Source organism: Akebia trifoliata, chromosome 4 (assembly GCF_017979445.1).
Source record: "Akebia trifoliata isolate Shusen 1 chromosome 4, ASM1797944v1, whole genome shotgun sequence".
NCBI lineage: Eukaryota > Viridiplantae > Streptophyta > Magnoliopsida > Ranunculales > Lardizabalaceae > Akebia > Akebia trifoliata.
Window position 1 is genome coordinate 12096097 of NC_141378.1, and position 17257 is coordinate 12113353.

Below are 17257 nucleotides of genomic sequence, written 5' to 3' on the forward strand. Positions count from 1 at the left end.
AAAGCATCTATGGTGAGTTTTACATGTGTCGAATTACCAATTTTTTATTGTCGAATTTGACATTTTTTAAAATTATCAAATTTAACAATAAGAAAATGTCCAACTTGCTAATAAAAAGTGGTGAGATCACCCACAGGACTATTAAGAAAAGTAAATCTTACTAAATGGACTATCAAGTTTTTGACCAAAACTTAAGGATTATTTAGAAAAAAAATTCCCTCCATTAAAATTCTTTTAAATACTTTTCTAAAAATTTTATCGCCACATTTGAAAAGTGAATAGAAGAGAGGACAAAACCTTGATAGTGAGTTATAATTTGGAAATATATATATATATATATATATATATATCTATATATATATATATATATATATATATATATCTATATATATATATATATATATCTATATATATATATATAGGGTCCCGTTCGCCACCCTTAGTTTTACCACACACTTTAACAAATGCGTTTTGTCTTACATGGGTTAGAAGTTTCGGAATGAGCTGATTTTTGGTGAGGATGATCTCTATGGTGAGGAGATCATCCTCACCAAAAATCAGCTCATTCCAAAACTTCTAACCCCATCAAAATTGATTTACAAAAAATGGACGGTCCACGATTTTTCAACGTGTAAACATGGGGCTAAACATTTCGGAATGGGCTGATTTTTGGGGAGGATGATCTTCTAATCATAGAGATCATTCTCACCAAAAATCAACTCATTCCAAAACTTCTAACCCATGTAGGACAAAAAACGTTTGTTAAAGTGTGTGGTAAAACTTAGGGTGCTGAACATTTCCCATATATAATGATCTCTATGATTAGAAGATCATCCTCCCCAAAAATCAGCCCATTCCGAAATGTTTAGCCCCATGTTTACACGTTGAAAAATCGTGGACCGTCCATTTTTTGTAAATCAATTTTGATGGGGTTAGAAGTTTTGGAATGAGCTGATTTTTGGTGAGGATGATCTCCTCACCATAGAGATCATCCTCACCAAAAATCAGCTCATTCCGAAACTTCTAACCCATGTAAGACAAAACGCGTTTGTTAAAGTGTGTGGTAAAACTTAGGGTGCCGAACGGGACCCATATATATATATATATATATATATATATGGGAAATGTTCATATATATATATATATATGGGAAATGTTCAGCACCCTAAGTTTTACCACACACTTTAACAAACATTTTTTGTCCTACATGGGTTAGAAGTTTTGGAATGAGCTGATTTTTGGTGAGGATGATCTATATGATTAGAAGATCATCCTCCCCAAAAATCAGCCCATTCCGAAATGTTTAGCCCCATGTTTACACGTTGAAAAATCGTGGACCGTCCATTTTTTGTAAATCAATTTTGATGGGGTTATAAGTTTTGGAATGAGCTGATTTTTGGTGAGGATGATCTCCTCACCATAGAGATCATCCTCACCAAAAATCAGCTCATTCCGAAACTTCTAACCCATGTAAGACAAAACGCGTTTGTTAAAGTGTGTGGTAAAACTAAGGGTGGCGAACGGGACCCTATATATATATATATATATAATATATATATGGGTCAGGTTCAAGGGCCATATGAGAAAACATATGTAAAAACTTTTGTTTTTAATAAAATTTTAAAATATGGGTTAGAAATTTTGGATTGAGCTGATTTTTTGTGAGGATGATTTCTATGATGGGAAGATCATCCAAAAAAAAAAAAAAATCAGCCCAATCTGAAACTTCTAACCCCATTAAAAGTGATTTAGAATGTGGACCGCCCCCTATATATATATATATATTATGAATGAAAATTTGTCTTTTTATGTTTCCCATCTTTTGTTAGAATTTTTTTTACCTTTTAAAACTTATTTTATTTTTTATTAAAACCAACTAATTATGGATCACTTGGTACCAATTGCACTCCATCACTTAAAAAATCCCCCTCCTCTATTATATGAATATATTGTAGAAGGGAATTTGTTTGATCCACCATAAAACATCATTTTCATCAAAATCCAAAATCCTACAACAATCCAAACTATCACTAAAATCAATCAATTTTTTCTCATCTCAATTGATTTTCCAAAAAAAGTGGAGAAGGAGACATGAATCTATTGAAGACTAGGTAGGGTATTTGATAATTTCATTTTAGTCTTTTACCAAGGATCATGGTCAACGTGGGGTATATCATCAATTTGAAAACAATTATGGGTACCTCCAGCATTTACAGAAATCTAGAGGGGTATTTCTAAATTACCTGAAAACCATCTCCCCCAGTCCCCCTTCATCAAGTCGTCTTCATCATCTCTCTCTCTTTTCTCATTCCCGAGGAAGAGAAACAAAACTGGGGAAAAAAAACAAAACTTGTGAAATCGTCTCTGATTTGGGTTGGATAATTTTGGGATAAAATCGGTGGAAATGCGGATTCTAGGGATTGATTTCAGCTGCGCTTTGAAATCTCTCAGCCATGGCGAGTTCCCTAGTAAGGATTGTTTGCTTCCTCTCATATCCAAACTCCTAGGTTACTGCATCGTGGCTGCCTCCACCATTGTCAAAGTTCCACAGGTCATCTCTCTCTCTCTGTCTAATTTTTTTTTCTTCTTTCTTTTAATTCACATCTACCAGATCAATCCCTAACTTTCAGATCGCTCTCAATCTTACTTTAAATTTGTTTAAGTCTTGTTGATTGAGAATTTGAGATTGAACCTCGGTATTTATTTTTGATAATTTAAGTAGCTACGACATTACAATGTTGCAAACCCAATCCCATCTCCCCACAAATTCATCGAAGAAAACTCTCCTAAAAATCTTTGTACACTTTACACCAATAGAAAAGAAGACCCAAAATATAAATTACAATATCGTCTCATATCTTCTGAGACAAAGATCAATGGATAAGAATATGATCTACCGATTCCTTACACTCCTTGAGAAGATAATAGAAATTCGGACCATGAAAACCCATGTTAATTAATTGATCTGTCGTAGGAATTTTATCTCTAATTGCTGACCACATGTAAAACGAAATCTTCGATGGAACCATAGCACCACCCCACATGGACTTGTAAAAGGATCTTACTGAAAAACACCCATTGTGAAATCCTTCCCAAATTCTACAATCCTCCCAATTCATCCAAACCGAAACTGAGACAACATAACTTGTCAATCTAGCAATGATATCGATTTCCCAATCATTAAAAGCCTTTCTGAAACCAAAGTCCCAAGTTTCTGCACTTCCTACACTACATAGGAAAGGCGACTCTGACTGATTCTTCTTTTAAGAGATCTTGTAAAGATCCGGAAACTACTCTTTTACTCATGATGCTCAACACCAACAATCTTCCCCAAGTCAAACCTTACTTTCCCTTCCAATCCTAATCTTTACTTTCTGAATGTCGGGAGAATCTTTAAAACCTCTTTCCAAGCCAAACTTCTCAGCTACCACTTTCCTCCACAAGCTATTTTCCTCAAGGCTAAATCTCCATAGCCATTTGCCAAGCAACGCCAAGTTCATTTTTCCTAATTTTATGAACCCAAGAGCCTCATGCTTTTTAGGAGATCAAATCTGCTTCCAGCTGGTCATGTGGAACCTCTTCCTTCCTTCAACTCTGTGCCCAGATACCGCTTCGAAATAACAAATAATAGCACTTAGAAACCTCAATTGATCCAAACAAGCGCCCAAAAGCACGAGAGTATCATCAACAAACTGCAAGTGGGATACAATTAGCTCCCCATTGCCCCCTTTAGATCACCATTGTAAATTTCCTTTGATATCATTTGATATGCACACTTACAGATCGCATCTCTCTCTCTCTCTCTATATGAATCTTACGTGGAATTTGGCGACTCTTGTAGGTCTTGGTTTGGATCAAATATTTTTTTCCAAAAAGAGGGTTTTAGAATCATTTTAGCGGTGCTTGTTAGGTATATTTGTGACAGGTAGGATTTCCAAATTTATAATCTTGTGCATCCCTCTGTGAGAGATCATGTGTCAAATGTCCCCGAAAAAAACACAATACAAAAGGAAAGAAAAAGAAAATAAACAAAATTGGCTCCATCTTACCCAAACCCTAAAATACTTGGAAAGTTGAGCAAAAATAGAAAAAGCATGGTTGTCTTCAAGTTCTTGGTGAAAGTAGTCAAAAGGCCATTAAATTGCAAAATGAACAAACAGTTTCTTTTCTTGGGACTAGAAGTGTAAGTTACTCTTAGATTTATTATTATTATTTTTTTTATTAGTAAAATTTTATGAAAAAGGAGGTTGAGGAGACCAACCGATAAAACAAATGAAAAACACACACACACACCCCCACACCTCAAAATTACTCCACAGAAATACTACAAATCTAATCCCATCTTCCCACAAGATCCTTAAAAAAGGCCCCTAAATTCTTTAAAAAAACTTGCACCAAAAATATTGAAAACCCAAAATACACCTAAAACCATGTTTTACTCATTAATAGGCCTTTTAAGGAATTGGCTTCTTTTGTCAGCTCTTGGTGATATCGTAGCCCGTTTTGGAAAGTAGAGGGCCTCTTATGCTTTATTCAAAATTGAATTGTATGTGTTGTTGGGGTGTTTAAGAATTTGTTTGTTGTAACCTCTCCCTCACATTTAAAATTAAATTTTATGTTTTACTCATTCACATGTACCCTCCAAGAGAACCACTATGACTCTGATACCAAATCAAGAAAAACAAGCACATATTAGATGAATTTTACCTCATTGAGAAGGGGCCTATCATAGGGCATCATCATGGTTTAAAATCTCATTCATTTTGGAATATATAGGTTGAGACGTCTTGGTTTTTCAACCTTCTGAAAAGATACGCCCATGGAATAGAAACATTGATTGTTTTGGTTTCGAACTTCTGATTTCTCCTATGAATCACACACCCACACAGATACCTTGATCACTGTACTTTGAGCCTTCTAGGTTAGTTCTTCTTCACTCTTCTTTTCTCTCCTCTCAGTTTTTTGGGTACCAAGAATGATGTGTTTTCAAACTGATGACATGCCCTTGGCATCAATCTCTTCTTAAAGACAGAGTGATTTAGGCTTGAGTCGTCCTATGGGTATTTTCCCTAGTGAGTGTGGTCTTCACCAAGGAGACCTCCGCTATCCCCATTTTTATTTACAATTGTAATGGAAGCCTTTTCAGGTCTTCTTTCGGAAGGAGTTGATTTAAAATCCATCCAAGTCCCGGTTATTCATGGGGTTTCTGGCATATCCCATCATATCTTTGTAGATAATGTTCTTCTATTCTCTAGAAATGATGAGCACCCTGTGAGATCAATGACGAGTTGAATTTGTTTTTTCTCATGTTGGGTCTGAAAGTCAATGACAATAAAAAGTTTGGTTTTCTTTTGTGAGTCTTGTGCAAGCTAGGAATTAAATCTTGAATCCTTAGGTTTGTTGAAGGAAAATTGCCTATAAAATACCTGGGTCTTCCTTGGATCTCTTTGTGCCTTTCTCATTCGTTGTGCCAAGAAAGAGCTAATCAAGTCGGTTCTAACCAGTTTTCAAATCTATTGGTCCACATCTGTTCACTATTCCAATCAGTGCTAAAAAAAAATTGAGTCTATTTTAAACATGTTTCTTTGGAGTGGCCCCATCCTAAAGCAGTCATTGCACATGATCCTTGGGAATAAAGTGTGCTCCCGTCATGACTGTGGAGGCCTTGGCATTCATTGTCTAACAGATTGCAACAAGATTGGCGTGACGAAACTGTTCTCGAGAATAATTCCGTGTGGGCTGAGTGGATGAGGAAGAGAGATATTGGAGAAGGTGATATTTGGACTACCCAAGCTCCCCAAAATGCCTCTTGGGTATGGAGGGGAATTCTAAAAGCTTGTGATCATGCCATGAAATATATTTGGATTATGGTGGGGACGAGGAACTTACTCTTGTCTTATGTGGTGGGACCCTTGGATGGAGGGGAGAGTTCTCTCATTTCCCAGTTTGAAAATGGGATTGCGCACCAATTTGGGAGCAGCTTGAATGCCACAATAAACGAGTTCTTGGAAGGGAATGGTTGGAGTATTGAACAACCTTACAATGAGAGAAATATTGCTTACAGGGCCCTTATAAGTTGAAAGGGAGAAGGTGTTCTGGAAGAATATTATTTGGGTTAGCAGAAGAGTTCCAAATTATTCTTTTGTGGCATGGCTTGCCATCCAAAGAAAGCTTGCTACTATAGAGAATCTCCGGAAAAGAGGAATGATTATTGTGTCAAGGTGCATTCTTTACTTGAATGTGCCTGAAGATAATGATCACTTGTTCTTTGGTTGCGCATACAGCAGTTTGATATGGAAAAAACGCTCTTGAAAATTTGGCATTAATTGAGTTGGGATTGGATCAGTGAATGAAGAGCTCCTTTTAATCAAAGGAATACACTTCCCAAGCAAGGTGATTTCTTAGATGTTGAGTTTGTGTTTATGTGCTATAATCTATCATATTTGGAAGGAGAGGAATATAAGAATTTTTTAGGGACTTCAAAGCCTAAAACAAGCCTTCTGGAGAGGATCGGGGAAGACATAAGTGGCATGTTTGATGACATCAATGTTGAAGGTGACCCAACAGGGGTTAACACTGATTGTTTGAAAAGGTGGGGTTGTTCTTGCAATATCATCAAGCCCGTAACAAAGAGCATGTTCTGGAAATGCCCAGATGAGGGAATAATCAAAATAAATACAAATGGTTCATTATCAACGTCGGGAGGGGGCTTGGAATTTATAGGGTGGGATTCCAATGGTCAGTGTGCGTTTTCTGGCTGGGCTGATTATCAGGAGGATGACATTATAGACATTGAGCTAACTACGACTTTGGAGGCCTTAAAATGTGCAGCTGGTAGGAATGTCCCTCTAATCCTGATATCTTTGGATTGCCTTTACTCGATAAAGATTCTCAATAGGGATTTCGTGGAAGTATGGTCAATGTGTGAATTATGGCAGCTTCAAATTCTTTTGAAGGGAAACAAATATAGCTGCTGCTTTTCTAGCTCAGCTAGGATAGTATGGAAATGACTTTCTATCATTGAAGACGTTGGAGTAATTCCTCAAGAGCTTGAGAAAATTATTGTTGACAATGTTATATGTGATTACATTCACATGTAGATTTCTTTGTTAAAGGAAGGGACGCCCTATTTTATCAATCACCAAAAAAAAAAAAAAAAAAACGGACTATATGTTTTATTATGAAAGCCTGCATTTTTTCTGCAATATTTATAACTTAAACAAGGCTAGTGAGTAAGGTTTATTTAGTCTCGGCACCTTCAAGTGTGTTGGTTATTTGTTTGTGCTTGTGTTTATTCAGGATATTGATCGTTGAGCAATGCTAGTTTTTCAGCTGTGTTACTAAGTTATCTATTTTTTTTTTTTTTTTTTTGTAACACTTACACTGGCTTTTGTTTGGTACTCCCATTCTCCAATGCAGATATTAAAAATTTTGAAGCATAGTAGTGTCAGGGGGCTTAGTGTTGCAGCCTTTGAGCTTGAAGTTGTTGGTTATACCATTGCTTTGTCATATTGCCTTCACAATGGCCTTCCTTTCTCAGCTTATGGGGAATTGCTGTTTCTTTTAATCCAAGGTATATTCATTTATATGGTAAACTCCTATCCTTTTTATTTATTTTTGCATCATACAGAAATTCATCACACATAACAAAGTATCATGCATTTATGGGAATTCTATGACAAGATGGGAGGATGGAAAGGAGGGAAAAAACTTTGAAGCAGCCAGCCCTCTTCAAAATTTCTGTAGAATCCTCTTCTTTGGATTACACGTGGTGTCTTCAAGGAGGTATCCCAAATATTAGTGAAAAAGTAGGGGTGTGAAATAAATACAAAAAGACACATGGCATGTTGCAAAGAGGGTTTCGGTAGAAATTTTGAAGCGGCCTGCCCACTTCAAAGTCGGACTTGGAAAGGAGCCCATACTCACACATGGCACACAATTAGTGTGGTCGGAACCCACCCTTCTGAAGAATCCCTCCTAGGACTCGTGGATTTAAATGGATCCTGTCACATGAGCCTTTTTCTTCTTTTGGTGATCAAAATGTGGAAAAAAAAAAAAAAGGAAAATAAGTAACACTTCCCCTTCTCTTCAACTAGTCAGAGTATGGCTGCTTCTATTTTGATTATCGGGCCCAGATAAAAGTTTATTTGTTAGATTCTTATGTACAGCTCCATACTTCCCTCTCTCTACTAGTTGGCATGAGTATCGCTTCTTCTGTTCTCCTGTTTCAATTAAGTGTACTACTCTGAATGTTTATTGTCATTGTACTTGGGATAATTTTAGTGTGATATCACAATTTTAAACAAATCTGACCAACTTTCTTTCTTGTTTGCCTGTTACAGCTATAATATTGGTTGCTCTCATCTACTACTTCTCTCAACCACTGGGAACTAAAACATGGGCCAGGGCCTTAGTGTATCCTTTACTCTTTAAAAATAATGTTTGTTTTGTGTTGGACAGTTGTACTTACTTGAGAATCGCTATTATGAAATAAAACTCACCCAACTCAATGTTTTTTTGGGAGCTACTGATCTTTTTCAGTGGTACAGGTTTTTCCCTAACTACTGCATTTGTTAAGATATTGTGCTCTAGCGCCCACCATCTTAGCTGGCCAGATTAACCCTGTTCTTTTTGAAGCTCTCTATGTGAGTTGCTGCTTTTGTCGTGTCCATTAAGTAGTAAAAAAAGTAGTAGGCATGTTTATGGCAATGTTCAAGTGCTATCTTACGCTTTTATAACTTAGTACACATTTGTATATTTTTTAGCTTATCTAATCTAATCTGGCAAGGATCTGTTACAGGCTTCTCAGCATGCGGTATTTTTCTGTGCCAGGGTCCCACAAATATGGGAGAACTATAAAGTAAGTTGAAGAACCTTGAAAGTTCTATTATTCGGCTACAACATAAATTCAATATGTTCAATGGGATTGCTGGTCCAGTTTTCTAAACCACCTCATAGTTTTCAAACTCTGCCAAGATGAGCTTTAAGCTTCTGTTGCTTGCCCCATACCCTCACGCTTTTTTGGTAACATAGTGTGTTCCACAGACACGCCTATAGAAGAAGTGCGTGTGTGGGATGCACTTCTGGTGGAAGCAAATTATCATTTTGTTAGAGGTTCTTTTTGGGAAACAACTCATTTGGACATTTTGGTAATAGATTAGAAGTGTTGATATTTTTTGGTTATTGAATTAGTATCTTTAAAGCATTGTGGGGGTATTTGAATCATTACCTAATTAAAAAAGGGTATTATTGTCTAAAAATATCATTAACTTTAATTTTTCATCAGATTCCCGAAAAAGTGAGAAGCGGGAAAAGGGTCTAAGCCCCCTTCTTATTTTGGCCCTTTCCGACTTCCCTAAAAAGTGGAAAGCGCTTCTCAAGTTTTTACCGAATGATAATTTGTACCTGAAAAGCCTTTTTGAGCAATACAGGGTACTAAAAGTGCTCTCCAAATGTTATTCCCAGATGGGTACTTGGTCTTCAAAATCACTAGAAAAACCAAGAAGCTATCTTTCACAACTCTGTTTTCGAAATGTTAAACTTCAAACACCCCTTAGATTCTTTATAAATATGATAATTCTCCACATTTTCTACAATAAACTTCATTTCTGACCAATACTTTAATTTGATTTTTTCGTATTATGATTTTCTCTTCAAACATCCCTTGGATTCTTTATAAATATGATAATTCTCCACGTTTTCTACAATAAACTTCATTTCTGACCAATACTTTAATTTGATTTTTTCGTATTATGATTTTCTCTTATTTTCCATCTCTCTTTAATATGGTTAGATTACTTTACTACATTAGAGGGCACTAGTAATCTTTTTGTTTTCTAGAGTGACTATTGTTTTTTAGATTGTTTAATTACCACCTTCCTAATTTATATATGGTGAAAATGATTCTGTTGAGTAGAACAAAAGCACAGGGGAGCTCAGCTTCTTGACATGCTTTATGAACTTTTGTGGTTCCATGGGTGAGTTTACATCGTTCTTTTACAATACCCGATGTTCTTTGAAATGTGCTTAATGTAGATATATGACTTGGAACTTTTTGCATCTCAGTGAGAGTCTTTACCAGCATCCAAGAAAAAGCTCCAACAAGCAGTATCCTTGAGTATTTAAGATTCTAATTTTAGTTTTTTTATTTTCTTACGATTCTCCATATCATATCTTAAAAAGGAAGGGCATGTGGTCTAGAATCACATTTTTATTTTCTTCTTCTATTCTAGCAAAGTTTTGTATACCTTGATTTGTTTGTAGTGATTTTGGGCTCTGTACTTGGTATCATGACAAACGGTGCCATCCTTGGTCAGATAATTTCATATCAAAAGCCGCAAGCAAGGAAAGAGAAGAAAGTAGAATAGAAGCACGGTACTAACTTACATCCTAGTTTTTTTTTTTTTTATATTATATATTGATGCAAGGTTCATTGGATGCCTCATGTGGTCATTGATATACACTTGAGAGTTGACACCACCCTCATTCTGGAACTGGCATTTTTCACTAGTTTCTTATTGATGTAAAATTTATCGTAGATTTCTAAGTGTTTACTATTCATCTTGCTCATGGGGATAGTTTTGATGGATCTTGTTCTTAATAATTATCAGTTCTGATCCCTGAAACATTTGGATCTCTTTCAGTGGAACACATGAGGCAGTTTTACTCAAAAACAAAAAAAAAATTCTATTTTGTTTGATTAAGGAGATTTCTATATCTGCTTCTGTACAAAGTTTCTCGTTTCTGTAGGGCTTAATGATATTTTACGTAATAGAACCAAGATGAAAATGGTTTCAGGGTATTGAAGGTGTGCTTTTGGAGTGTTATATGATCAACACATACCAATCATCAAATTATGATAAATAAAAATAACAATTATGAAAGAGAAATAAGATGGATCATTTATACTTTTATGGTCTTCAAAAGTATGTTGTTAATAAATTATGTAGTAATGATGAGCGGAAAGATTAGGAATAATACAAGTAGAAATGAACACATTGGATATAATATGTAGGAAGAGAAAGCTAACTGAGATGGTTTATTTAAATGAAAATACATTACAATCTCTTAATCAGAAGAAATATTTTAAGTTTGAAGGTTACAACAGAAGACCTGCCCATAGATATGGGAACGAGAAGGAATATGATTCATTAAAATGACATTCCTTGGGATAAGGCTTTGATGATGATGATCAACTGTATTTTTATGTATATGGGTGGTAAGGCATGTGCAATATTTTTCTACTCCATGCAGGTTTTTGGAACCAGTGCAACCATCTTCACGTGGACCACTTACCTTTATTTTTGTAGTAAAAAAAAAATAAAAGAAATTCAAAACTGTCCCTTAACAAGATTTAAGTTCTTCAAAACATCAAAAGGACCACCTTAAAATATTTTAGGGACAATTTTTTTTCCGCATTTAAGTCTCGGCTAATTTCGTGAGATTTGAAGGTATGGAAAATCATTTTTCATGGAATTTGAAATCAAAACAAATGAGGGAGAGAGAGAGGGAGAGAGAGAGAGAGAGAGAGAGAGAGGGGGGGGGGGGGGTTGTCGGAGATGATGTTAACGACAATGGTAATGGAGGCAACAGAGACGTTGATAGTGGTGATTGTGATGGTGGTCTGCAAGAAGGGATTAGGATTTGATTTAGGGGGTGAGTTTGATTTTCCTATAATGATGGGTAAGAAAATGAAATCCAGCAAAGGTTTGATTTATAGAGGAGGATGGAAAACTATTTTCCATGACAAAACTCAATCAAACACATGAAAAATGTGCTTTTCCATAAAAAATGATCTTCCCACCGATTTTCCATGTGCAATCAAATACACCTTAAATAAAATATTTCCCACTGGAGCAGAGGAATTGATGGAGAGTGCTATTGATTACGCCCCATTTTAACTTTTTTTTTTCCGACAGGAATCAAGATTCTACATGAATATTTTTTTTTCATAGGGTACCCCTAAACCATTTGGGTTGCACAACCCAACCCAACACACAACGCATAGATGTTTCTCAACATGCAAGAAAGTAAGACAAGAAGTGAGTCTTGTATTTCTGATAATAAAAAAATAATTTTTAATAATTCAAATATTTATTATTTGTATAAAATAAAATAAAATTTGACTGACCATCTTAAATCCCACCTTAAAAAGTGAAATTATAATTATTTGAATATATATAATTTTAAAGTTAAATGATTTGCCTCATCTAAGACTACATGTCTCGAAAAGTCTAACGCAGTAGTGGATTTTTAAACCTTGGATTGGACAAGAAAGGTTTCTCACATTGTACAATCATAGTAGAAATTGAAATGCATCAATATCTGATTATTAATGGTCTCTGAAAAAACAAACCCACCAACCAAATTAAATTTTTGGAGTACTAGTACTTGAGCCAGATCTTGTGCTACATTTGGCCGCATCTCGTTCACTTCAATTCAAGGCTAACAATATCACTCAACAGAAAACAATCGGAATCTAATTAAGACATATTAACCAACCACTGGACCAGCTTATCAATTTAAAAAGAAAAAAAAAAAATTGGAACGAGAGTTATGAATTTCTTTTTTCTTTTTCGAGAGATATGAAATTATGTTAAAGAACGAACGGGTGAGGTCGAGATGACTGACCAATACAGATCCAACAAAGACAACAAAAAATGAAGATCGCTGACAAAATGACAAGCTTACAGATTCTCATGACACACAAGTTTGTCTCTAAACAAGATATCCACAAAAGAAGAAATCCTTAATGTCAATAGAACACTTGATTGTTTCTCCCACTTCAAAATTCCCCAACAAACAACAAGGGGGTTCAAGCTCCAAAGAATCCTTTCTCTATGATCTAAATACATAGTCCACCAACCTTGGATTCAACATTGGTAAGACCTCAAACCATATGATTCTCAATGGTGAGAAGGTGTCTGACCAAACAAATATTGGAACCCTAGACAATTGATAGATGATAGAAACATGGTTCAGAGATTGATCAAAAGATGTAACCAAGAAGGTACCAGCCTAACTCCCCGACCAAATCTATTTTCCTCCAATGGAAAGATGGGAATGTTCAATAAGAGGCTAATCAAATTATCAATATAATTAAAATCCCAATCATTTAGGCTGCCTCCTAAAACCAAAATCCCATGATGAATCTCACCCTACTTGGACCATAAAATCATGAGTTAGATAGCTTTTCTTGGTGGAAATAGAGTATAGATTTGCAAACTATAAATTCAATGGAGATATTGATCAAAAATAAATAAATTCAATGGAGATGAACCACGAGTAAGATCTTCTGGTTAGCAAATTTCATTTCTTGAACCAATCTAAACACAATTCCATTGAGAAATTCCAGAAGTACATTGTAGATGCTTTTCCAAGCACCACATATATGTCTCATACAACCATCCAATCTAGATTGGAAAAAACATATTTTGTTTTTTATCCCACAAAATTTGCAAAACAAAAACACTAAGAAAGCTAAACATAAATGGTACTTAATATACAATTCTTCTTGGGAATGGATAAAGATGAAGATCAGATGTATCAACTCCCATAGAGTTCACCAACTTACCAATTTGGTATCTTCAAATTGGTACGAAACCTAAAGAACTATTTTTTTGTTTTTGATAAGTATAATATATTGAAGAAGACAAAGTACAAGAAAACCGAAAGAACTATTGAAAAACCTTCGCATCTACTATCAACTACCTGCATTCTTACGACTAGCTAATCTTTTCTAAATAATTTTCCTTGTAGTAGGACAACCTATAGCTACAAATATTTTCAATTGAGACCAACCCATAGCTCAGTTGGTTTGACTTATTTCAAAACAACGAGGTTGTCGGTTCAAGTTCAGCTTACCCATAAAAAAGAAATATTTTCAATTGAGATGCCCAACATCATTTAACAATTTATATTTGATAAGAAACTAAAACCCCCATATATCTAATTTAGATGATAGGGTGCATCCAGATAATATTCATAATAGCTTCACATGCTTATCAGCAAAAAGAGTACACCAACATACAACTCAAGCAACTACTATACTATCAAGCTATCAAAACATAGAAAATTTCTCAAAGTTGCCATTTCCATCAGTAATTCAATTTTCAAGGCAATACAAACAACACAATACAACATGAACAATGTAAACAAAGCAAAGTTCTAATTTTTTTTTTTTCTTTTTCTTTTTCAAATCATTTTCTAATTATGGGGAATTGTTGCTACTATTTGACCATTTCCTGAAAGTGCAAGCCACAAAATTCCTTCCAGCCAAAAACCCAAACCTTGCTTTGGAAAAAGCAGACCGGCCGCTACCACTCGGAGCATCAACATCCATGGCTTGGCCACGTTCCACAACATTTTCCTGCACACCACCATCACTCGTACTTGCATCCGGAACGTCGAACGAACCTGTATCCAAATTCACAGCCAACGTTCCCCTACTCGCTCGCAACCAATCCGCACCCTCACAAGTCACTCCCCTACACTTCTTAACCTTCACTTTCACCAAATTAGGGCAACCCCCGGCAAGTGCCTCCATTCCATGATCCGATACAGGGCACCCTTTGATACACAACTTCTTTAATGCCACACATTTAGATGCAATACAAGAGATCTCAGCATCACCAATAGTTTCACTCCCACAAAGTGCCAATCGTTCCAACTTCTCGCATTTGGCTGCCAGAAGCCCTAAACTCAAAGAAGTCGGATTCACACCAATTAGAACTAGTTCTTGAAGGTTAGGGCATCGTTTACCAATCGCAATCAGTCCTTCGTCACCTATCCTATTCGTCTTCCATCCATCAATGTGAAGCTTCCTTAGAAGCTTGCATCGATCAGCAATTGACATAAGTCCAGCATTTGTGCACTCAGAAGTCTTTACTAAGTGCACAATTTCAAGATTCAAGCAATTTGAGATTGCCGCAAGGCCACGATCACTAACTTGCAATCTTTCCAGATGGATTTCCACTAAACAAGATACTCGATCTGCAAAAACTTCCAGAAGCTTATCCCAATCTCCTGAACATCTGAACAGTTTTAGTGTTTTAAGATTCTTAGATCCGATAATGAGCGGTCCAAAGCACTGTCCATTGTAGAGCTCCTTCAAGCAAATAGTCTTGATAGACGATGCAGCGGCCGCACCTGGCCCAATCGGCTCAGCCGCGGCTCCATCGGTGATGCCGCGAAGCCGTTTTACGGAGATTTCTTCAAGAGCCGAGCAATGATCGAGTATAGCGTTCATTCCTTTAGCTCCAAAAGTGCAAGATCCGCAAGAAAGCTTCTTCAAACCCTTACAATTCTTGGAGAAAGCAGCCATACCGATATCAGTCAAATCTCGACAAGATCGAAGCTTGAGCCGAGTTAGGTTTCGGCATCGAAGCGATATCAAAACCAGAGCTTCGTCTCCAATGCTAGAAGATCTACGATCGCATTTCAAAGCTAGTTTCGAAACCGCATCGAATCGAGAGAATAGAGAAGGAATAGAGGTGAGGATTTCAGATCTGGCGTCGAGCGAGAGACGATGGCGACTCTGTCCTTCAACTCGGAACCAACGCCGGCAGACAAGTGAACAGTGTTTCCGGTCGCCAGAGCTAAGTGATTGGAAAATGCAAGCTAAGCATCCGTCAGGTAGATCGGAGATGTAGTCGTGATTTCCGACGATGTTTATCGGAAAGTTGGAATCTTCTTCTGGATGAACTGGAGAGATACAAGCCGTTGATTTGTTCTTCATCCGATGGTTGGAATTGGTGTCTCTGCGATTGGATCCCAAGGGGATTGCAGCAGTCGAAGCGGACTGGCCCATCAACGAAGAAGATCGAGAGAGGGAAAGAGTTGATGTTCTTATCCTACGCACCTTCGATTTCTTATCCTACGCACCATTGGATCCAAAGCTCCTCTTCTTCATCTTTCATCTTCGCTGGAGACGGACTTGAAAACTGAGTTAAACGTGATTTGTTGCTAAGGGTTTTATTGGGGATGATTTAGACGTACCTCCTACAAGTTTTGTAAATATTTGAGATGTCTCCAGTGTTTTCAAACTGATTACAAGCCTCTTCTGACCTTAGTCTTCTTGTATAGACTAACAGAAAATGACTTTAATGCCCTCATCTTCAATCTTTAGTAAAATAACCCTTGTTTTTCCTATCAAATATAAATTATTTTTAATCTATGAAATTGATATTTGATCCATTGTTCTCAACTTTCTTTAACCCTTTGTAGAAAAGCGTTGGTTTTTCTATCAAAAATTACGTTTTCTTCTATGTGGGGGTGTTTTCCAGCTTCTCTTGTAGACCTTTGAACAAATTAAATCTTTGATGAATGTGTCGACCATCCTATAAAGAGAAATCTCTGATGATTAAGTTAATAACTAAACTGGTAGAATAACGATGAAAGTATAAGAATTGTGTATTTTTACCCTCTGACTTTGGCTTGTTAATCCATCTGAATTCGGAATTTCTATTTAAATTAGGAAAAAATTAGTCAACAACCTTTTTTTTTTTTTTTTTTTTTTAATTTATGGAATTCTCTTTTATCTTGTCACATTATTGTTTGTTGGCTAACGCGTTACCTTTCCTATTTGGGATGTGGTCTTCTAATACATTTCGTCATTTGAAATATTTGGTATTCGACGGGATTTACCTATTCGACTTATTCAAACCAGGAATGTATTTCTTATCGTTACATTTTCTATTATTCCAAAAAATTATATTTGGGTCATGAGTAGAGGCGGAGCTACACAAAACTTTGAGATCATCTATATATTATTTTCAACTAATTACATGCCTCATTTGCCCCTACTCCCTCACCTCCCTCCTTATTTGCCCTCACCCCCTCACCCTTTCCAATTTTTGAAGATGACATTCCCTCTTAACTAGGCATTCTCTTATAGACCATACATATTTTTTCTTCAACTTCCAATTAAAAATCTTTGAATTTCTCCCAAGAAACTTTCATCTTTAAGCTCTTAACTGTAATATTAATTATAATTTGCCCCCACTACAATAAAATCCTGGTTCTACCCTTAGTCATGAGGCTTGAAGGTTGAAATAGATAGGATCTTAAAGTTGAAGATGAGGAGAATAATTTCATAAAAGGGTTAGGATCCCTTTGTTCATGAAAAATGATTCATGAAAAAAAGCCCATGATCCTAACCATTTAAACACAAAATCCAATGATTGAGATTTATTCTCAAGATAAGTATCATTGAGATATGTGTTATCAAGATACACATAAATCTCAATTGTTGTATCTA

At 36.1% G+C, this 17257-nt stretch overlaps 1 protein-coding gene and 1 pseudogene across 1 annotated transcript; one reads left to right on the plus strand and one right to left on the minus strand.

Moving 5' to 3' along the window:
* The first annotated feature begins 2289 nt into the window (after positions 1-2289).
* Positions 2290-10703, plus strand: LOC147403821 (Mannose-P-dolichol utilization defect 1 protein). The gene is made up of 9 exons (XM_086439563.1): positions 2290-2551; positions 7420-7573; positions 8343-8415; positions 8579-8645; positions 8801-8860; positions 9917-9977; positions 10066-10107; positions 10264-10374; positions 10428-10703. Exons 1-8 carry the CDS (start codon positions 2405-2407, stop codon positions 10365-10367), a joined length of 708 nt encoding a protein of 235 aa, XP_086295689.1. The 5' UTR covers positions 2290-2404; the 3' UTR covers positions 10368-10374; positions 10428-10703.
* A 3364-nt stretch (positions 10704-14067) lies between these two features.
* LOC147403822 (F-box protein At1g47056 pseudogene) lies at positions 14068-15954 on the minus strand (annotated as a pseudogene).
* Between the last annotated feature and the right edge of the window lie 1303 nt (positions 15955-17257).